Source organism: Schistocerca gregaria, chromosome 3 (genome assembly GCF_023897955.1).
Source record: "Schistocerca gregaria isolate iqSchGreg1 chromosome 3, iqSchGreg1.2, whole genome shotgun sequence".
NCBI classification, from domain to species: Eukaryota; Metazoa; Arthropoda; class Insecta; order Orthoptera; family Acrididae; genus Schistocerca; species Schistocerca gregaria.
The window spans coordinates 145,167,161-145,192,194 of NC_064922.1; the positions used below are offsets into that span (position 1 = coordinate 145,167,161).

Sequence of the window (25,034 nt, forward strand, 5' to 3'; positions counted from 1 at the left end):
AGTGCCATTTACAGCACAACATGGAAAGATGAGCTAGATGGGACTCAAGGAGGTGCTGACATGCCTCCGTATTTATATAAAGTTGGCATGGTTTTTGCTGTTTCCTGGAGTCGCCCAAGGGTGTATGCAAGGGGGGGGGGGGGGGGGGGGGGGGATGTCTTACAATAAACCCGGCATTCATTGTGGCCTTGTAGTCCCACATATAATTGGGTTATCACATTCACTGCAGGCATCAGTGGCAGCCACTAATCCTTGAGGAAGAAGCTTTTAAGGATGCTTGAAATTCATATTCTATGCTTATGTTGAGACTGATAGCTGCACACAAGGTGCTAGATGTAAAAATGTATATTAGCATCAGTTACACTGGGATAACTGATAAAGTCTGTATGTTGTCCGACACTTACAAACATCATAAGCATTATTTCAAACAGCTTTGACAGAGCCTGTGATTAATTGCCACTGCAAAACAAAATACAGTTTGAAGAAGGCACACATGTGTATCTCTAGTGAAGAACAAACACTGTGCTATTAAAATATTGAAACAATTTTTAAACATTTAAGGAAAAAATTGTGTGTGAAAGAACAGATCTTTCTCAAACTATTAAGAATTCCTAGTACAGCATGAACTGTACTCTTACACAGCAGTTCAAACAGAATCCAGGATACAATGTATTTTTAGTAATTATGTAATGTAAATGGATAGGTAAAAAAAACCACTCACCAAGAGGTGGCAGGAGAACACAGATATAAATATGTATTTAAATTTGCACATTTTTGGACCTAATGGCTCCTCCTTTGGGTTCAAGGGGAAGGAAGAGGGGTAAAGGATGAGGACTGGTGAGATTTAGGAAATGAGGAGAGTTTGGAAAAGTGACCACAACACTGGGTCTGGAGAGACTTATCAGACAGCATGAGAAGGAAAGACTGATTGTTGGGAACAGCACCGGATGATATTTGAAAACATGGGCTGGTGTAGAGTAGGCTTAACCAGAAAAAGGGACTTTCAACATTACGGTCTTTTAGGGTAACTCCCAGGGACAAGCAGACTTCAAGAAACAGAATGCTGGACATTGTTTTCGATATTGCAAAAGCATGTTTTTGAAAGGACTGAATGTAATGTGTGATGTGATTCATCAAGGTCAAGAGAGGAAGGCTGAAGTATTAGAGATGGTGGGAGCGGTAAGAATGAAGCAGAGGCAAGGGGGTGGGGGGGTGTTATTGAAGGGAAGTAACAAAAAAGATCAAAAAAATTTCATACAAAAATTATGGTAACAGAGAAGGGTTCACAAGAGGCACAGAGTAGGTAAAAATTTCTTGCCAGAAAAGTGGACAATATGATACCAAAATAATTATGATGGGAAAAAAATTGTGCTGGGGAAAGTCGTGAAAACACAAATATTTAAGGTTTTCAAACATCATCCAGTGTAGCTTGTCTTTCCCTTCTCACCCTGCTCAGTAAGTTTCCCCTGAAGCAGTGTTCTGGTCAAACTCTCCCCATTTCCTATATCTTAGCAGTCCTTTTCCTTCAACACTCTTCCTTCCCCTTCACCTCTTCTGCCAGAAGGAGCCAATGGCTCAAAAAGCTTGCATATTCATTTTTATACGAGTGTTCTGCCACCACTTGGTGTGTAGATTTTTTATCTATCCAATTACATTATATATAGTACTTTTTAATGATATTTGTTTTATGGTGTTAAACTGTGGCCCAAAAGTATATTTTTCTACAAGACAATTTCTGGACATTTGTTGTGTCAGAAGACTTGCCCCATTCACTGCACTTTCTACATTTTTCCCTAATGACATGCTTTTTCACATCGCTTGATTCATGCTTTTGCACAATATGTGCTTTCTTCTGATTTCTCTTTCCCATAGCTCTTTGAATTTCCGTTGCACTTTGAAAGAGCATTATTTCACTACCAGAATATATGTTCTACAGGCAATGTGAAGTAAAAAGTAACATGTTCAATAATATAAAAGAATACTTTTTTAGGATGGGTATCTGCTCACATAAATAAAAAGACAGCATCTGCCTATCTGTACCAGATACATTTGTGTTATATCTGACAACTAGCATTGGTTTTGAAATTATTTGTTAGCATAAATTCATTCTTTTTTTTTTTTTTTACTGGTTTGTCAGGAAATTAGGTGGAAGTTAATCTAGTTTCTCGTCTTCCTTTACAAAACTGAGCAGTTGTATTTTCTTCTCACCATCTGGGCATACAGCTTCTTTAGTAATGTTCCTCCTGTTTAACCCTAGAGCATTCCAGGTTCAAAATAAGCTTCGGTAAAACACAGTTATTGTAATAGTTATCCAACAAATGGAAAATTACCTTTTCAGCACAACTTTCTCGACTGTACTGTCAAGTATCAGTGAACACAGCACATTTATTTATAAAAGCATTCAGATTGTTTATCAAGTACATCTTGATGCGATATTTCTTTTGTTTCGTATAGATTGTCATTTAGACAATCTCCTCCTCCAAAGGATCACCGATTCATTCCAACATATGCCTCTGAGTAACACACTTGGCACAGTCTTTTAAAATAATTTAGCACAGGCCATTCTTTGTATAATCAATCATCTAAATCTGTTTTTGAATTTTTAGTACAATGTAATGAGCATATGATAATCATATATCTGTGTACTCACACTCATCACTATTGCCCTATTTTTGAAGAGTGGATATCTTCCCAATAGGCTTGGAATCTGCTGAATTTCATGTTACCTGTATGTTATGAAATTCCCAAGAAGACAAGTATTTCTTCTGTAATTGTAGGTTTCCAGTTACAATTTGTAAAACCATCCTTTATATTTCATTTGCAGATATTGTAACAACATTGTCCTTATTTCCTCAGCTACAAGTTGAAGTACGGTAGTAGCCAACAGAAATCCATTTATGTACTGCTAGTAGAATGAATATGCAAACATTATTTTGTAAACAGATTGCACTGTGCAACTTTTTTGTTAATCCTACTCTTCTTCACGACAGAAGATTTTTGTGACAGTTGATTAGCTGCCATTTCAAACAATGCATGTTACAGACAATTCGGCACAAGAAAATAAAGCTGTTTGCAGAATAACATTCCCTCGGACTTTGTTACTTGTAACAACACAAGTGCACAGCTGAAAAGCTAGGTAGTATCTAAAACAATGTTCCCCCAAACTTTGTTGCTCATACAAGCTTCAAAGCTAGACTCAATACACTTGACAATATGTAATCTTACAAGTATCTTCAGCACTGGTCTAGTAGCTCATGTTGTTACATAGTAGTGTCAACTCTGCAAAAGTTAAACTCGATAGAATTTGAAGGTCAAAGACATAAAATTATGTCTTCATCTTGCTCCTCTAAACAAATACTCAATGCGAGCAGCATCACCATCCACCTACTTTGCAAAATGGCTCTTTGGCAAATGCAGAATTCCAGCTTTGATACTGTCTGATAAATTACATTGTTTCCATTAGTGCAGCATTTTTAGCATATGCAGATGGTATCTGCATCCTTCCTATACCCAGCAGGTGTCAACACTCATCTCTGTCTTCAACAGCTTATTTAGCTTATTCACAATAGTGACACTGAAATTCATGTTACAGTTATGCCACACACACACACACACACACACACACACACACACACACAGAAGTGAACAATGTTTAAACTGCACAATTTAAGAACTACTGCTCCCACCAACTTTGAAACAAATACAAATCAACATCTACTTTTGCAACTGCAAAACATAGTTTCTTTTATTCATTAAAGGAGTGAAAATGTATATAGATAACATGTTAATATAGGTAGTATGTTAATCACAAACATTTACCACATCTGCACACGCCATGTTACTTACACTGGCAGCTCTGTGTAACAAATTTAACATCCAGGATGTGGTCATAATAGCGGGACTCAACAAAATAACCATGGCAAGATGATGAAGACAATTTGACAGGTAGTGTATTTTTTTTTACAAGTATTTTAAGACTCGAGACCTATTTTCTAAAAGTCTCTTGAGAGTAATAACAGTACTGCAAACAATAACAGGTGATTTAACACACTGACAGTGCTGCCGGCAGCCACAACAGAACCTTACACCTGATACTGTGTGACCACTGGTAGCCACAGCAGAAACTTGTGTCTGAAGTCATGGTGTGGCCTTGTGGTCCATCACTGTCCATATGGCTGTCAATGTTTTAATGGCTTCCAGTGATTTTTTATTTGATATTTTAAGTTTGTTTCTTGTTCACCACCACGACCACCACCACCACCACCACCACCAGCAATATGAATGTCTCTCGTACGCGTTCCACATTCACTTCACTCACACTGTGACATCCACTTCTCTTTGCCGGTCACAAGCAACCCGTTGTAACAAATTTGTTGTGCCAGTGGTAAATGACCTTCCTTGTTGGTGGCTTCTTACCGTACTTGGTTCTAAACATCCATTGGACAGCTGTGGCACACTTGTTTCTGTCTAACTCCAACAAACAGAAAGCTCGCTCCGCACCGCAACTCAACATGTTTGTAACTAGTGCTGACTATCAGCAAATTACCAAACTATGCTATGGTGGTATACATGGGGGAAAAAAAAAACTTTCAGGGTTTCTCTTCAAAATGACATATGTATGATATCTGTATAATGTTTTGTCCTTGTGCAATAAATAATTGAAAGGGTTCCAAGACTTTATGTACACCCTGTGTGTGTGTGTGTGTGTGTGTGTGTGTGTGTGTGTGTGTGTGTGTGTGTGTGTGTGTGTTTTCACTATTTTAAAGTTTTGATTCCCTGCTTGTTGGTAGTAAACATTTAGCATTTCCAAAATGGATTTTTGAGTTTCTGATCGTAAAATTTCCCCATTTCAACAGCCAAGCTTTTAACAATCTCATATCAATATGAGACTGCTCAGAGTTATCAGTTGTGTAGCCTACTATTCCTCATTTGCAGATGTAATCTTCAGGGGATTCCATTGAGGTGAGCAGATTTAGACAAATGCAATTATACCACATATTTGAAACATTTTGCAATTATTCTAGAGCTGGGACTTGTTTATGTAATAATGTAATGTATTTTGAACAATGAGTGTACGGTGATCAGGAAACTGCTGAACTTACTCCGGATAAATTCATACTACTTATGCAGAATTTTAGGCTCCTTTTATATGCTTGTGAGTTCTGTCTCGGGAAAATTTACAATATTTAAGCAACGTGACAAGGCTTGTAATGACAAGCATCAGTAAACTATTTATCCTACTGATAAATAATAATCAGGAAAGGTAGGAGGTAAATTTGATATTTCTCAAATTTTATTACAACAAATGGCAGGACTTTAAATTGGTGTGTGAAAAGAACTTTGGAATGTAAATTGCAATGATCTTAAAAACAATTTATCTATACACAAAAGCAATGAAAATAAACTGATAATATATTCCTTTATGAATGCCTCATTTTAACTAATACCTGAAGGGGAAGACTTCTTCGCTTTACTTGGTAACTCCTGAGTGGCTCAATTTTTTCCATTATAAAATAATTTTCTGCATGTTTCTGCGATCAAACTGATCACAGAGAAAGGGGACAAGGCGGCGGGCAGAGAAGGGGGAGAACGGGGGACGAGCATGACGAGGGAGACCCGCAGTGAGGGGGGGGGGGGGGGGGGGGGGCGAGGGAGACCCGCGGGGAGGGGGGGGGGCAGAAACACGCAGGGGGCACGAGACACACGGAGGGGGGCGAGGAAGGCACACACACACACACACACACACACACACACACACACACACACACACACACACACACACACACACAGGGAGGGGGGGGGGCGAGGAAGGCACACGCACAGGGAGGGGGGACGGGGGAGGGGGCGAGGAAGGCGCACACGCAAAGGGAGGGGGCGAGGAAGGCGCACACGCACAGGGAGGGGGCGAGGAAGACACGCAGAGGGGGGGACGAGGAAAACACACACACACACACACACACACACACACACACACACACACACACACACAGGGAGGGGGGGGGGGGCGAAGAAGGCACACACGCACAGCGAGCGGGGGCGAGGAAGGCACACACGCACAGCGAGCGGGGGCGAGGAAGGCACACACGCACAGCGAGCGGGGGCGAGGAAGGCACACACGCACAGCGAGCGGGGGCGAGGAAGGCACACACGCAAAGCGAGCGGGGGCGAGGAAGGCACACACGCACAGCGAGCGGGGGCGAGGAAGGCACACACGCACAGCGAGCGGGGGCGAGGAAGGCACACACGCACAGCGAGCGGGGGCGAGGAAGGCACACACGCACAGCGAGCGGGGGCGAGGAAGGCACACACGCACAGCGAGCGGGGGCGAGGAAGGCACACACGCACAGCGAGCGGGGGCGAGGAAGGCACACACGCACAGCGAGCGGGGGCGAGGAAGGCACACACGCACAGCGAGCGGGGGCGAGGAAGGCACACACGCACAGCGAGCGGGGGCGAGGAAGGCACACACGCACAGCGAGCGGGGGCGAGGAAGGAACACACGCACAGCGAGGGGGGGGACGAGGTAGACACGCAGAGGGGGGGGGACGAGGTAGACACTCAGAGGGGGGGGACGAGGTAGACACGCAGAGGGGGGGGACGAGGTAGACACGCAGAGGGGGGGGGGGACGAGGTAGACACGCAGAGGGGGGGGGGGACGAGGTAGACACGCAGAGGGGGGGGGGACGAGGTAGACACGCAGAGGGGGGGGGACGAGGTAGACACGCAGAGGGGGGGGACGAGGTAGACACGCAGAGGGGGGGGACGAGGTAGACACGCAGAGGGGGGGGACGAGGTAGACACGCAGAGGGGGGGGGCGAGGTAGACACGCAGAGGGGGGGGGCGAGGAAGACACGCAGAGGGGGGGGCGAGGAAGACACGCAGAGGGGGGGGCGAGGAAGACACGCAGAGGGGGGGGCGAGGAAGACACGCAGAGGGGGGGGCGAGGAAGACACGCAGAGGGGGGGGCGAGGAAGACACGCAGAGGGGGGGGCGAGGAAGACACGCAGAGGGGGGGGCGAGGAAGACACGCAGAGGGGGGGGCAAGGAAGACACGCAGAGGGGGGGGCGAGGAAGACACGCAGAGGGGGGGCGAGGAAGACACGCAGAGGGGGGGGCGAGGAAGACACGCAGAGGGGGGGGCGAGGAAGACACGCAGAGGGGGGGGCGAGGAAGACACGCAGAGGGGGGGGCGAGGAAGATACCGAGGGGGGTGAGGAAGATATCGAGGGGGGTGAGGAAGATACCGAGGGGGGTGAGGAAGATACCGAGGGGGGTGAGGAAGATACCGAGGGGGGTGAGGAAGATACCGAGGGGGGGGTGTGGAAGTCACAGAGGGGGCCGAGGAAGACACATAGAGGGGGGCGAGGAGGAAGACACACAGAAGGGGACGAGGAGGAACACAGAGGGGGGTACGAGGAAGAAGACACAACAAGATGACAGAGAGAAAGTGAGGACGACATGGACGAACATAATCAGAATAAATACACTCCTGGAAATTGAAAGAAGAACATCGTGAATTCATTGTCCCAGGAAGGGGAAACTTTATTGACACATTCCTGGGGTCAGATACATCACATGATCACACTGTCAGAACCACAGGCACATAGACACAGGCAACAGAGCATGCACAATGTCGGCACTAGTACAGTGTATATCCACATTTCGCAGCAATGCAGGCTGCTATTCTCCCATGGAGACGATCGTAGAGATGCTGGATGTAGTCCTGTGGAACGGCTTGCCATACCATTTCCACCAGGCGCCTCAGATGGACCAGCGTTCGTGCTGGACGTGCAGACAGCGTGAGACGACGCTTCATCCAGTCCCAAACATGCTCAATGGGGGACAGATCCGGAGATCTTGCTGGCCAGGGTAGTTGACTTACACCTTCTAGAGCACGCTGGGTGGCACGGGATACATGCGGACGTGCATTGTCCTGTTGGAACAGCAAGTTCCCTTGCCGGTCTAGGAATGGTAGAACGATGGGTTCGATGACGGTTTGGATGTACCGTGCACTATTCAGTGTCCCCTCGACGATCACCAAAGGTGTACGGCCAGTGTAGGAGATCGCTCCCCACACCATGATGCCGGGTGTTGGCCCTGTGTGCGTCGGTCGTATGCAGTCCTGATTGTGGCGCTCACCAGCACGGCGCCAAACATGCATACGACCATCATTGGCACCAAGGCAGAAGCGACTGTCATCGCTGAAGACGACACGTCTCCATTCGTCCCTCCATTCACGCCTGTAGCGACACCACTGGAGGCGGGCTGTACGATGTTGGGGCGTGAACGGAAGACGGCCTAACGGTGTGCGGGACCGTAGCCCAGCTTCATGGTGACGGTTGCGAAGAGTCCTCGCCGATACCCCAGGAGCAATAGTGTCCATAATTTGCTGGGAAGTGTCGGTGCGGTCCCTTACGGCACTGCATAGGATCCTACGGTCTTGGCGTGCATCTGTGCGTCGCTGCGGTCCGGTCCCAGGTCGACGGGCAGGTGCACCTTCCGCCGACCACTGGCGACAACATCGATGTACTGTGGAGACCTCACACCCCACGTGTTGAGCAATTCGGCGGTACGTCCACCCGGCCTCCCGCATGCCCACTATACGCCCTCGCTCAAAGTCCGTCAACTGCACATACGGTTCACGTCCACGCTGTCGCGGCATGCTACCAGTGTTAAAGACTGCGATGGAGCTCCGTATGCCACGGCAAACTGGCTGACACTGACGGCGGCGGTGCACAAATGCTGCGCAGCTAGCGCCATCGACGGCCAACACCGCGGTTCCTGGTGTGTCCGCTGTGCCGTGCGTGTGATCATTGCTTGTACAGCCCTCTCGCAGTGTCCGGAGCAAGCATGGTGGGTCTGACACACCGGTGTCAGTGTGTTCTTTTTTCCATTTCCAGGAGTGTATATACCCAGGCAATGTCAGTCAGCTAGCTAGTATTGTAAAAACGTGAACTGTCTTCAGAATGAGATTTTCACTCTGCAGCGAAGTGTACGCTCATATGAAACTTGCTGGCAGATTAAAACTGTGTGCCGGACTGAGACTCGAACTTGGAACCTTTGCCTAGGTCCTGAGTTCGAATCTTGGTCCGGCACACAGTTTTAATCTGCCAGGAAGCTTCTTAACTGTCTTCATTCTTAGGAGATGGCATTTGCAGTGATCCCAATTCTTTTGAAATACAATTTTTCTGTTATCTTAATGAGTTGCAAATGTCACATCTCTTCTAATCTATACAGCTCATAATGATGCGCAAGACCAATTTCTCAAAGTGTTCTTTGTTTGAATATCACTATTTTAAAATTTATCCACAATTACTGATAGTCCGTCATATGTGTATGAACGTTTCACACAAAGAGCTCACTGATTTCCATGGAAGGCTGCATATGATATTATGTCATCTATATAGAAAAGATGATCTAGTCTGTAATATTTTGAGCTGTCTTCTGTGATGGAGAAGTCTCTGTATGTGGTTTTCCCATAGAGACATAGCCAGCTCATATCAATACAGGTGCTTAGAATATTTTTCAACCTTCCAGGTTCTCTCTATTTTTGACAGTTGCTCCATAAATAGATATATTTTGATACCTATGGTTGCTTGTACAAATTTCTGTAGTCTTTCAGTGGATGCCACATGTACCTAATTTTCTTAATAGGCAACTGTTGGCAGGCAATCCGAGGTGCTTTTATAATCAACATAGAAGACATTAAAATCTCTTGTCTCTTTCTCTGAGCAAAAGCTCCAATTACAAGCTGATTTTTCTTTTTTTTTTTTGCACGTAGGTGATTCATAATATTTATTAGTAAATAAGTACATTTTGGCTATAAAGTGATGATCAATTCTGCCATTATGAATTTTGTTACGTATATCTGCAGAATACGTTAAGTTACCAATCTGTCTCAGCACTTCATTATTCAACTAAACTGCTTAGCCACTTGACAGTGACAACACATACCACATATTGTATTGCAGTTATCAAGCAATTGTATAAAATAAAGCTAAACACGGAAAAAACTACAACAGAGCCCCCATTTTAGAGTCTTTATGTACCATTAACCATAAACAAAAAATTTGACAAGTACAGTACATCGTGTAAAGCTGGATTAGACAAATTTCCAGAAACGTTCAAAAGGGTCATAACCTATTGCAGAATTAACAATATTCTGGTTTTCCACACACCTTTTTGTCTTAGAAGCCTTACATGCTTGATTTTCACTAACACACTGGCAATAATGATGCTATAAACACTACACATCAAGTAATTTTGCACTTTGTTAACCAAAAGGAGGTCAAACAAAGACTACAAAAACCCTCAGCTGTGCTGTTTGTACAACTGGCAACAGCTGTGTGTCAGTAAAGCAAGCTGATCAACAACAACATGTCTCTAACGTTAACAGTATATGCTTAACTGGAATCTTATCAGAAGAAAACTATGGTGTAGTATGCCTCTAGAGTCAATTCTCTGAGAAAAATTTCATAATTCAAAGAGTATGTAAGAGAACAGAGAAACATTCTCAAAACATTTTTTCACAACTGCCACAATCAAATAACATTTCCAAGGTTGTTTGTTAGGCCACTCTACGCCATAAGAGAGATCAAATATCCACAAAACAATAACCAGTTTGTGTGGTAAATTTTAATGACGAAGATAAATTTCATAATATGGTCTAAATATATTAAAAACAAAGATTCCAAGACTTACCAAGCGGGAAAGCGCCGGTAGACAGGCACAATAAAATAACACACAAACACACACACAAAATTTCTAGCTTTCGCAACCAACAGTTGCTTCTTCAGAAAAGAGGGAAGGAGAGGGAAAGACGAAAGGATGTGGGTTTTAAGGGAGAAGGTAAGGAATCATTCCAATCCCGGGAGCGGAAAGACTTACCTTAGGGGGAAAAAAGGATAGGTATATACCAGCGCGCGCACGTTCACGCACGCACACGCGCGCGCACACACACACACACACACACACACACACACACACACACACACACACACACACACACACACACACACACACACACACACACCCATCCATATACACACACAAGCAGACATATTTAAAGGCAAAGATTATGGGCAGAGATGTCAGTCGAGGCGGAAGTGCGGAGGCAAAGATGATGTTGAATGACAGGTGAGGTATGAGTGGCGGCAACTTGAAATTAGCAGAGATTGAGGCCTGGTGGATAACGAGAAGAGAGGATATATTGAAGGGCAACTTCCCATCTCCGGAGTTCGGATAGGTTGGTGTTGGTGGGAAGTATCCAGATAACCCGGATGGTGTAACACTGTGTCAAGATGTGCTGGCCGTGCACCAAGGCATGTTTAGCCACAGGGTGATTCTCATTACCAACTTCCGCCTCTTCAATATATCCTCTCTTCTCGTTATCCACCAGGCCTCAATCTCCGTTAATTTCAAGTTGCCGCCACTCATACCTCACCTGCCATTCAACATCATCTTTGCCTCCGCACTTCCACCTCGACTGACCTCTCTGCCCAAACTCTTTGCCTTTAAATATGTCTGCTTGTGTGTGTAAATGTATGGATGGATATATATATATATATATATATGTGTGTGTGTGTGTGTGTGTGTGTGTGTGTGTGTGTGTGTGTGTGCGCGCGCGCGCGCACACGAGTATATACCTATCCTTTTTTTTCCCCCTTAAGGTAAGTCTTTCCGCTTCCGGGATTGGAATGACTCCTTACACTCTCCCTTAAAACCCACATCCTTTCCTCTTTCCCTCTTTCCTGAAGAAGCAACCGTTGGTTGCGAAAGCTAGAAATTTTGTGTGTGTGTGTTTGTGTGTTATTTTATTGTGCCTGTCTACCGGCACTTTCCAGCTTGGTAAGTCTTGGAATCTTTGTTTTTAATATATTTTTCCCATGTGGACGTTTCTATTTTATCATAATATGGTCTGCAACACTCATATCAGCTTTAAATCACATCTTGTCTTCAGTTAGCTGATCCATCATCATCCCCATTTCTCCATGATCCTACAAGCAAATTCCTGCACCTACATACCAGCTACCTCTTCTGTGATGGCATTAACAGATGCTATAAAGCATAACTACTTCTATCACACTCCAGATCCTGTCAGACCACACTCGTTACTTCCTGAAGTAAACTGTGATCCCCAACAGCTGGTATCAGTCTCTGAACTGGCCTTTAATAAAGTATTCAAGGTCTACATTTGACACTGAAAATTTATTAATTCTCACAGAACTTCAAAAATAATCCATCGCATGCTACTAGAACCCACAACCACGTTATTTTAATCATCATGAAATCATACTACTTGCCACACACAATCAAACTTGTTTTCATTAGATAATATACAAATGAAACAGGTCAGCATGTGCGCAAGATCTCAAACGACATTTAAGTTTTGATGGTGACACTTCAACATGACCATCTGAAAAGTTTTTTCCTGCCAATGTACCATTCGTTACTAGGACAGGGTATTTTATGTCTGCACAAAACTTGCTTTGTCATCATTTAACATTATGAATGGCTCCTGTTCTAGTTTCTGATCTCATAGCTAGGCACAAAGGAACCACGGCAGCATGTAATTGCCACCATAACTACTGCTCTTCCCCAGGACAAGGACAATTGCCTGGCTCGTGGCAGGAGGGATGAGCACTTTGTACACCAACAGTTGATTAGATATTTATGTTTGCTCTGCTGAACTGAATACACCCGATGTCAAATATTCAGCTGCCATATTTTTCTACACTTTAATAGTTCTGTACTGCAAAACTGTACCAAGAGCTTTCCTGTAGCTGTTGGTGCGATATCTGTTTCAACCAAAATCAGCAGACAAGAACAGTTTTTGCAGAAAGTGAGAGAGCCGAAGGAAGGAAGGAAGGAAGGAAGGAAGGAAGGGTGGGTGGGTGGGAGGGAAGGAGGGAGGGAGGGAGGGAGGGAGGGAGGAAGAATAAAAGAAACAAACAAACAAACACTGTTTCACTCAAAAGTGATACTTCAACTAGAAAATATAGTTACAGCCCAATTAGTACCTAAAATTTGTGAATTCACATGAAAATAAAAGTTTTACATGTGAATGTAGGTTTTCCTGGCTTGTACTATGGATGAAATCTTTCTGGACTTCCATCTGGGTGGCTTCGTTCAAACTCTGCAATGTTTCAAAGAGTGTTATTCTCCTCATCTTCTGGCGAAGATAGTGAGAATGACAAACACTGAAATGTCGCGGAATTTGAACATGGTTACCTGAACGGAAGAATCAACAAAGGCAAGTGTTGGTAGGTAAGATTTTTTTATAATTAATATTTTCCTGTTTAGGGTTGAACTTTCTCATCCACTTTTTTATTTTGCAGTTGGCTGAGAATCTCACCATCGGGTATATTATCTGCTGAATAGTAAAGGGGTGACCACTGCTCTTGTGGCTTATGGGCCCATTGTTCTGTAAGGTTATCACATGAAGAGCCATAGTTTACTATTTTCACGAAATAAACATGTCTGCTTACAGTTAATGTATAGTTACCATCATTTTTTCATCCTTTTTCTGTTTTCTGTCTCTCCCTTAGTTGCTATAAATTCGTGGAGATATGTTCCGTCTATGAAAATAATTGAAGGCAGTTTGTTTATTGCCAAACGTGTTTTGCTTCTTTTACTTGGGACAGTTTTCAAGTGAGGTGCAAGGAGTGGAGAAAGTACAACACATCAACAGCCATGGGAAGAATAAGCTGCATTTTCTTCAAGCAATGCTGACACTACACACATACTACCTTGTTTGGCACAGCATGACTATTGCTTTATAACGGGTGTGATATACACAGGTACTTCATCTTCAGATCGTCAATGTTGGCAGTGGCCAGAAAAGAAAACACTCTTAGTCCAAAGTCTACCGACTTCCACCATCTTTAGCCAATCAAGAAATTATGAGCCCTTTTTCAGGATGTTATCAAGAAACTATATGCATGTTCTATATTTACTGGCCAGTTGAGGATAAAAGAATTTTGATATTGATCAGGAAAATATTGTTTGCATTCCTGCCATGGATGTTTTTAATTTTGCAGCATCTCTTGCAGCCAATTTTTATGTTTGAATGGACATATCTCGTTAGAAGAATCAGAAATTAATGTTAAAAATGTAATGTATTTGACAGAGGGAAGGGATGTAAGGGCTCTTTGCAAATCTTAACAGAGCATATATTTCACCACTCTGGAAATCTTAGGAATAGATATTCTGACAAGTGAACACTGGCCAACAACAGTAGAACCCTACTGAAATGGAACTCTGCACATTCTAACAGCGTACATCATCAAACTTGTGGGTCCCTGAGCTCAGTGAAAGAAAAATAGTAATAAGACAATTTATGTTTCATTGGCTCTTATATGTGCTAATGAGGCAAAATATTAGTCGTTCACTCATCAATCAAATGGCAAACAGTAATAGAAAGAAATATTCCATATGGGAAGAATATATTAAAAAAAGATGCTGTGACTTACCAAACGGGAAAGCACTGGTAGATAGACACAATAAGAAACACACAAACACACACACAAATATCAAGCTTTAAGGTAAGTTTAAAGGATGTGGGTTGTAAGGGAGAGGGTAAGGAGTCATTCCAATCCCAGGAGCGGAATGACTTACCTTGGGGGGAAAAAGGGGCGCACACACACACACACACACACACACACACACACACACACACACACACACACACACACACACACACACACACACACACACATCCATCCGCACATATACAGACACAAGCAGACATGATATACCTGTCCCTTTTTCCCCCAAGGTAAGTCTTTCCGCTCCCGGCATTGGAATGACTCCTTACCCTCTCCCTTAAAACTCACATCCTTTTGTCTTTGCCTCTCCTTCCCTCTTTCCTGATGAAGCAACCGTGGGTTGCGAAAGCTTGAAATTTGTGTTTGTTATTGTCTCTATCAACGTACCAATGCTTTCGTTTGGTAAGTTACAGAATCTTTGTTTTTTATATATGTGTGTGTGTTTAACTATTTGCCATCTGATTGATGAGTGAACGACTGATATGATATATATATTAATCAACTGGAGGTGGGTGGTTGCCTATCATCATTTCTGTTTATTGCTTTCAATCTGAAAATTTGATTATTGTAAAATGCAGTTTGGATAAACGGGGCACCTCAACTGTCAAAATCTTCATCTCTTAAATGCAAGACAATCCCTATAGTAATATGTTACACGGCGCAAATGTGTTGACCTCAGCAGCAATAGCTCAATTTCCAAACTTAAACACACCCTACTTTTAAAAAAAATGTATTTGGGAAAGAAATTTCTTCTTATAATCGGGAATACACATTAGTCAGCAGTTCCAGCCATACATTACAGTTCGTTATAGACAAAATTGTTGCTTGTATCATTTTTCTCTCTTCTCTTCTCTATTCTACAGTGTAATCCAAGATGGCAGAAGTTCATTGGATTTCGCTGCCAGAAGGGACAATGTATGTACAATAGTTCACAAAGCAAAAGAAAACACCTACTTGTAAACTAAGATCAAACACTCTACTTGCAGCTCTAATTCAAGTGCAAAATTAGACAGTTTTAAGAAGAGTGACTTAAGGCCTTTTTGCCTCTATAATTTGTCCTCGTTCTGTCACATACGAAGAGGACACACACTGATAGACACTAATGAATCTACTATGTAACAAGCTCTGTCAATTAAGAGTTCTCCACACACACTGGAAGGCCACACAGAGACCTGAACATGAGAACTACTGCTTCATTGGGAAATAATCTGTTTGGAATACACTGCAAATCACAAAATCACCAAGAACAGCATGAATAAATCTTAAATCTCTTTAAAGCCAATCATCATCACTGGATAGCTTCAAGTTAATTTACTTGTACCTGAAACCTGTTAGCACATTATAAAGCAAAACATGTTGACCATAAAGATAGCACTGAGACAAGACATAGATCAACAAGAACATTAATCACATGTATCCACAGGACCAAGGTACTTACCCCATACAGATGTGGCACACTGTCACAAACACAGACACAATACATGGAGAACAGGCAGTCTGAAACCTCCACTACAATACCGATCACCTGTCATTGTTTTTATGATTTGAGGATGTTGATCAATGTGAATAGGCAATGATGGGAAAAACTTTATTTATGCTTACTTGGGTCATATGTCTTCTGCTTAAAAAACAGATGCTTTTTAATAACATTAGTCTCCACTACTTAGAACCTAGATGACAGTCTTAGGTCCCTACAGCATGTTGAATGTGTGTGAATCGCACAAAAATCAGCAAATTGCTCAGTTCTAACACTATAAAGATTTTTGTCAAGAGGGAGATGAAGCAACAAATATATTGATCAAACAGCGATTTCCATTAATGTTTAGTAATATAGGGTGTATACATGGACGAGGAGAGAAAAAAAAAAAGTTCAAAGATTTTTCCCAGATTTCTCGGTTAAAAATACACTTCCTCCTGGATGAAAATACATTTTTTCCTCGGAACTGTTAAACTTATCAATCCTTTCAATGGTAGTGGTTTTATACACCGGTGTAGAATTTCCTGGCACTTTCAAAAACCAAACTCAGGGTAAAAAACATGTTTTGGAAAGGTGTCTGCTGTGCAGCAACATGTACACTGAATATTTTCGTATTATGAAAGCATAAATTCGAATTCCACCAAACACCGCATGTTACTTTCCAAAGCATTGAAATGGATATTGCGATGCACTTTTGTAAGCCAGTTGTAGCTCATGTCAAGTGATCTCACCAGCCGATGACAGTGGATATTCAGAGCACAGGACATGTGATGTAGTCAGCCATTAACAACATCATTGTTAAGAACCGCGAACACGCAAATAAGAATGGTTTAAATTAATATACATAGTGTTGCTACTAAAAAAGAAAAGCTTTCACATATAATATTGGTCTCTAACATTAACAAGCTGCAAGAGAAGCTATGTTGTCACACATAAAGTTGATCTTTTTTGCGCGAGTTACACCTTAAGATAGATCACACTAATGTGCCAGTAAAATTTTTAACAATGACATACATGTCTGATCTTTTGGGCTCGAAAATATTCTAAACGGTCATCCTCAAAGATCTGATTTTTGAATGAGAGTCAAACGCTCTGTGATTTCAGAAATTCATCGGACATTTGAGCACAGAATTCATCTTGTGAAATAGTAAATTTACTTTCAAAGTAACACTCTTCAAACAACTATTTGGAATATTTTCCCGCGGCCTGTTCGAAATAGATCCGTTTCAGCAGTTGCCAGAGAGCGCCAAATAACAGGCGTCGCCGTGATTGCGCAGCCACAATGACGCAGGAAGTCCATACATTTGTACTTATAAAACATTAAAAGATCTTACATTATGTCATAAAAGAAACAAGACATGGAAATTTTGTGAACCATACTAAAATGCATAATTCGGCTTAAAGCGCACATTCGTATGTCCAGATTCAGATGTAAATTTTCTTGGAGTACCAGTACTGTATTATCTCATGTTTGATTCTTTATTATGGCATAATGCCATACATGCTAGAAGATTAATAGGTGAACTTGAAATGCAGCGAACAGTTGAAACTAGCCAACAGTGCTGAATTAAAAACTTCATTTCAAATAAATTGACTGCCTCAGCAGAAAAGATTAATAAAAGTCAAATTTCTTTAACAAACTGACAAAAATAACTTCACTGTTCTGCAAGGCGATTAACGCTTGACTGTCAGAAAGGTGGAAACAAAATATGATCTGAAACTAATAACATATTTTACCCTTCCGTAATTATGTGAATGTATTTTAATTCACTTGATAGCTCCCGCCCACAGAAATCTGTTTTGTTTTCATTTGATGGGAGAGCAATAAAGGAAGGGGAAACAGCAAAATCACTTAACGTAAACACGGGTCACGTGGAGACTACCACCTTCCCACTACAACTCAGATTGCTCTGTGCATCAGGTCCAGATCTACAATATTTACGGACCGCGGCAATGTTAGATAGTGGCACTCCCCTCCCTCAAGTGTTTGAGGTAGGAAGCCAAAAATTAAAAAAAATATCGACTTTTCAAAAATATCTTCATTTTGAAGCTCACATTTTTCAGAAGAGTCTGATACATAAAACATATATGTTCGAGGGAACGTAATACATGTTATTTGGTCTAAAGTGTGCTGAAGTGCAGTGCCATGCCTCTTCACACAGCATTCTTCCAGCGCACGTCTCTGTATTTCGCTCTGTGGAATTGAAACGTGCAAAATTTTGTAAAGGGGCCATCAAACTATAATCAGGCAAGTGGAAATGTCCTGTGGTGCCTCTCCTGCTCCCAGTCAGCCAGTTTGACATCCTGCCCCTCTTTAAAAAAATCTCGCAATTAATACTGGATGGGATTATTTGTAACCGGAAGAACAAGAAATGTTCAGAAAATCTGCAGTCTTTGCTGCCTGTTAGCTAACATAAAATTAAATATAGGATACTTAAAACAAGTAAAAACAAGAGACAAGCAAGACAGTACACGTTTCTTCAATCCTTAAGTCCTAGCTTTTTTTCCTCTCTAATCTTGCCACAGCTTTATATAGCGTACTTTCTTTTCTGGGAAAGAATCTATTACCTCATCAAAGTTCGTCAACATTCTGCAACACGAAAAAATTAAATGTCATTGTTTAATACTAGAAACTCTGTTAATACAAATAGTACCCAAGGCTGGTGTGGTTTCTCGATCTGATTACGTGTATTTTGTCACTGTCTACCAGATAAAATGAAATAGGCCTGCCTAATATTGCAGCAATTGTTACACACACCAAATAAACGAGACTGTTTTGGCATAAATGGTCATTTTTATAACACAACAGAATATAATTCACGAAGTACCAATATCAAATGCCTATTAGGTATACTACAAGCAAAAAGTTTTATGTTAGGAAATAGTTTCACACTTTATTCATACTCTCTACTTCTGAAGCATGAGGTCGAAAATTAGTAGTACGAAATCTTTATACATATTTTGAATCATCATATTCTTCCGTAATTTGTGAGAGTCCCCTTTTCTTCTTCTTCTTCCATGTTCTAACAAACAATCTTGTCATCACTAACTCTGTAACTATTCCTGTCGGTGTCAAAACGTATTCTCTGGTTAACTTCACTAACCCTGCCACAATCACTGTTTTAGTTATCCCGCATTTATTCTCCGATTAGATGTTATTACGTGTTCATACAACGCATTTTCTGCGCGACTCCCAGAATAGAACTTTAGCGGCTGCTAGCTGGGGACTACACTTAGTAGTTTAGTGGTCTGGCCACAATTTTCTGTCAAAATTTCATTTCCTTGGATACTCTGAGAAGACGATACATAATCTTTGTTACCTGTTATTCCTGTCAGTCATTTATTTCCACTCTGGTAGTTTGAATATATGGATTTCGCTAGTAATTATACACTCCTGGAAATTGAAATAAGAACACCGTGAATTCATTGTCCCAGGAAGGGGAAACTTTATTGACACATTCCTGAGGTCAGATACATCACATGATCACACTAACAGAACCACAGGCACATAGACACAGGCAACAGAGCATGCACAATCTCGGCACTAGTACAGTGTATATCCACCTTTCGCAGCAATGCAGGCTGCTATTCTCCCATGGAGACGATCGTAGAGATGCTGGATGTAGTCCTGTGGAACGGCTTGCCATGCCATTTCCACCTGGCGCCTCAGTTGGACCAGCGTTCGTGCTGGACGTGCAGACCGCGTGAGACGACGCTTCATCCAATCCCAAACATGCTCAATGGGGGACAGATCCGGAGATCTTGCTGGCCAGGGTAGTTGACTTACACCTTCTAGAGCACGTCGGGTGGCACGGGATACATGCGGACGTGCATTGTCTGTTGGAAGAGCAAGTTCCCTTGCCGGTCTAGGAATGGTAGAACAATGGGTTCGATGACGGTTTGGATGTACCGTGCACTATTCAGTGTCCCCTCGACGATCACCAGAGGTGTACGGCCAGTGTAGGAGATCGCTCCCCACACCATGATGCCAGGTGTTGGCCCTGTGTGCCTCGGTCGTATGCAGTCCTGATTGTGGCGCTCACCTGCACGGCCCCAAACACGCATACGACCATCATTGGCACCAAGGCAGAAGCGACTCTCATTGCTGAAGACGACACGTCTCCATTCGTCCCTCCATTCACGCCTGTCGCGACACCACTGGAGGCGGGCTGCACGATGTTGGGGCGTGAGCGGAAGACGGCCTAACGGTGTGCGGGACCGTAGCCCAGCTTCATGGAGACGGTTGCGAATGGTCCTCGCCGATACCCCAGGAGCAACAGTGTCCCTAATTTGCTGGGAAGTGGCGGTGCGGTCCCCTACGGCACTGTGTAGGATCCTACGGTCTTGGCGTGCATCCGTGCGTCGCTGTGGTCCAGTCCCACGTCGACGGGCATGTGCACCTTCCGCCGACCACTGGCGACAACATCGATGTACTGTGGAGACCGCACGCCCCACGTGTTGAGCAATTCGGCGGTACGTCCACCCGGCCTCCCGCATGCCCACTATACGCCCTCGCTCAAAGTCCGTCAACTGCACATACGGTTCACGTCCACGCTGTCGCGGCATGCTACCAGTGTTAAAGACTGCGATGGAGCTCCGTATGCCACGGCAAACTGGCTGACACTGACGGCGGCGGTGCACAAATGCTGCGCAGCTAGCGCCATTCGACGGCCAACACCGCGGTTCCTGGTGTGTCCGCTGTGCCGTGCATGTGATCATTGCTTGTACAGCCCTCTCGCAGTGTCCGGAGCAAGTATGGTGGGTCTGACACACCGGTGTCAATGTGTTCTTTTTTCCATTTCCAGGAGTGTAACAATGCTGATTATTCGCAAACACAGTCAACCACATAAACAAACAGCGACTGCCATTCACCCGTTCGGCTTTATTTTGCTCAGCTCGTACAGGCCCGTCCCCTTCTGTCTGCAGGAAAGTCTATTTGTAGATGTGATGGGATTCCCCTGGCAGATATATGACATACACTATACACACATTCAGAATTCAACTTATGATTCATTCAGAAATAAACTTAGAATATGTTGTAAAATGTTCAAAAACCAACAGGGATGCGTTTCAAAATCATATGAATAACCAACAGACCAACGTATGTTGGATGCTAGGCGCTTTGTGAAACAATGTGTTTTTCCTCAATAACATGAATTTTGACCCCCCGCCCACGAAACGCTGCAGGCAGATACCCCGGTTTGCCCCCGGCCCCTAGTTCTGAGCTGTTGCATGTACATGAATCTGACGGCTTAGGTGCACCAGTGAAATTTTTATGGATAGCATCTGGCTGCTTGCTGCTTTTGCTTATACAGCTAACTGCCACACTTCTGTAGCCAGAAGTGGGAGAAGGTACTACCACAGTCTATGTTAGACTGTGGTACTACTCATATGAGAGTAAACTGCACATGTGCATAAGCTCGCTCGCAACCACTCAAACGAATCTAATGTAAACAGTTGTGACGCCACACTCATCGGAGGCAATTTGTTGTTATGAAGCATTGCGTAGTGTTCCTAAAGGCTTTTGACACATTTTGCTGTTGGCAGACGCTTGTATGAGCACTGTGTTTTGTTGTTGTATATGGTGCATTTCCTTCGCAACCTAAATTTTATTTTCGTTTTTTTCTCTCGTTTTTGTTTTATTGTTGCAGTATTATTCTGCAGTAGCGAGATACAGTAATATTCTTTGTTAGAGTACTGGTTCTTACCAGTCAGTTACAAAAATTTCACTGCAAACTAAAACAATGAAAAATTCCCAGAATTCTAAAAAATTTCCCGGGTTTTTCCCGGTTTTCTCCCGGATGATAAAATTCCCGGGTTTTTCCCGGATCTCCCAGTTGTCCCGAGATGTACACACCCTGTAATAGCAGCTGTTGCAATTGATAGGTAAGGAAACCTGGAGCTTTTCTGACTTGTAACTGTTGGAAGTCTACACTAAAAGGGTTGTACACATGTTCTGTACCCAATCAGGTACTGAAATTTTCTTTCTACTTATTGTTCTTTACTATGATATACATGCTTCAGTACCATTAATGAGACCATCAGTTATGTTCGACATCAACACACAATTATGACTCACAGATGGCAGGTGGCAGCACTAGCGGTGGAGAGTACGTAAAGTGTGCCTGAGGATGGTAAAAAGTGCAGTTATGACAATGACATTTTAATAATGCAGAATCAGAGTGATTTTATCTGATTTCCAAAAGGGCATTGTCATTGGCGTTTGGGCTGTGGTTTTAGTACACTGCGCATGGCAAAATGGTGCTATCCAAAACTGTGCCTAGGCAACTCGGGTGCACCACGGGCCATAGACTGTGGTCATAAACAACAGCTGCGGGGGTGTGTACAGGAAAATAGAAATGCAACTGTTGAGCAACTGATCATCGAGACCAACTACGGGAGTAGCAACAGTGTCTACTCAACAATCATTCTGTGAATGCTGCTGCGCATGGGTCTCCGCAACAGGTGCCTGGTTCATGAATACAAGATGACTGCTGTTTATCAGCGATAAAGACTGGAATTTGCATGCCAATGCTGCAACTGGATGACCACTGAGGGGCAACAGGTGGCCTTTTCAGACAAATCACATTTTATACTCCATCAGACAGATGGCTGTTGGTGTGTACAGCATGAAACATCTGAAAGTAAACACCCTGCAACAATCATCTAAAGGCTAAAGACCAGAGGAGGGACATTATGGTTTGCAGAATGTACCATACCCTGGTGATCTCGTCATTCTGGAAGGCAAAATGGATCAACATAAGTATGTGTCTATCTTTGATGACCACGTCTACACCTACATGCTGTTAGTTTCTCCTCAGCACAATGGCATCGACCAGTGTCGGAAGCCGCGGAAGTTGAATCTGCAGCAGAAAGTATGGACCTAGATACCATCTAGGGGTCTCTGTGCTCTGGCACACGCCTGTGCCATGAAGCTCGCTGTGAGAGTCCATCACTCTCCGTACCACATGAAGTCCGTGGCCAAACGTGTTTCCCATGATCATGTATTTAGGCGACCATGCAGCACTAGCCTGACAGTCTGGTACTCGGTGTAATACGGTGTGCATCTTGGCTATACTCCGTTTCAGTTTTGTTTGATGAGATACATACTGTCACTGTTTGGAGTGTTCCTGTGTTGTTTGTTTTGCCATATCTGTCATCCCCTACTTGTTCATCTGTCCTATCTGCCTGCTGTTAGTGATACCTCCACCGGCTCCCCTGCCTGGCAGCTTCCTGTCTCCATTCTCCACTGTGCACCGCTCACCGGTCACTCGAGGTTGTAACAGTGGATGAAACTGTAAGCCGTGTTACAGTCAGAGAACATTGTAGACATATTCTGTTGTAGTCATATTGTATGGTTCAGTACATCCTTATCACTGGGCAAAACCCTTATTTACACAATGGTTCCACTCTTACATTATTATCATAGCAGCATGCCCTATACGAGCTGAAATGTCATAGTATGCCATACCAATTTTCTGGAAACCAATCATTCTTTTCACTCAAATTCAATCACACATTGGTAACACTTCCACTGAGTATGACGAGACCTACCGACCTTTTATTTTATATTTTCACTTCGTTTCAGAGTTTCTCACTGCAGTGGCCTAATACACAACACATTTTTGATTACGACAATCCATCATACAAAATGATTAACACTGAAATATATGGAGTGTACAGTATGTCGTGCATAGCCCAACAGCTTTTTACCATTCTTGCTTGTCAACTGAGCTCACTGAATCCCCCAATAGTGAAGGTGTTCTGAAATCTATCTTTGACCAGTGGATGAAACAAAGAATGGAAAAATAGTTACATATTAATGAATCTCTGATTGCCTAGGTGTTGCTATCGTTAACAGAGTTATTTGCCTTGAAGAAGTTTGTTTTAACAATAAGACACTCACTGACAGACTTCCCAGGAGTATCCTCAACTACCTTCCACTTATCTAGTACAAAGCCAACTGGAAGCCAAAATTATGGAGAAATCAACATAGGTGTAAAATAGTTAGTAGTAATAAAGTAATTAAATACATAAAGCAAACAATTATAACATCTCACCTCTTGATTTAAATATCTGCCATAGATAGTCTGCGCAACCTCCATACGCTTTTCATCAGATTCCAACTCGTATCTTTCCTAAAACAAATGCGTCTATTACAGTATGATATTTTATTTTGTAAAACTGACTAAAGTAAAAGTGTTACTGTAAAGTAAAGATCAGATCCAAGAGTGGTGGGAAAAGAAGAGCAAAAGGCAGGTATTGCATACATCTGTACTGCTGATGAATACAAGTTTGATAGCTGAATTACACTCATTTTCATTGTTGAGTACCCACTGGTACTGCTCAATAGTGCTCAAGTTCGATTATACTATTCTTTATATTACATCCATAATGTATTATCACCTCATTATTATGTTTGTTCATAAACTATCAATTATAATGAAGTCTATATACATAAAAATGTAACTGTTTATTTGTCCAAATATTTTATCTCTGCATGTTGACACAATGTTGCATTAAGACTGTCTTGAGAGAGGGGCAATGAATAGCTGGACAGAGTGGCGCAAGGAAGTGGACATGGAACACTGATAGGAGGAGATAAACAAAGGGAGGGGGGCAGGAGCTGAAAAGAGAGGGGAGAGAGGGAGAAGATGGACAGACGAATGGGAAGGATGTGATGGGGGGAGAGGGGGCAGGGCAAGACGGAGAGTGGGCAGAGGTGTACAGGTGGGCGGGGGGAGGGGGGAGAAGGCAGGCAGGCGGGCGGGGGGAGGGGCGAGAAGGCAGGCGGGAGGGAAGGAGAGAGAGACGCAGCGGGCGAGAGGGAGAGGGAGAGGGCGGGGGGAGGGGGAGGGCAGTAGCGGGTGGGACGCTTCTCCCGTCCCGCCCGCTATGCCCGTCAGGGGTGGGGGAGAGGGCGGAGAGGAGGAGGAGGAGGGAGAGGAGGAGGAGGAGGGAGAGGAGGAGGAGGAGGGAGAGGAGGAGGAGGAGGGAGAGGAGGAGGAGGA

General features: G+C 43.3%; 1 protein-coding gene across 2 annotated transcripts in view; it reads right to left on the reverse strand.

The window, feature by feature from the left end:
• The window catches only part of LOC126356366 (G protein-coupled receptor kinase 2), a 152,868-nt gene that overhangs the window by 77,330 nt on the left and 50,504 nt on the right, over positions 1 to 25,034 (reverse strand). For both annotated transcript variants that reach the window (XM_050007352.1, XM_050007353.1), the window contains exon 4: positions 24,084 to 24,161. In XM_050007352.1, coding sequence (XP_049863309.1) covers positions 24,084 to 24,161 — 78 coding nt within the window. The remainder of the gene's footprint in view (positions 1 to 24,083; positions 24,162 to 25,034) is intronic.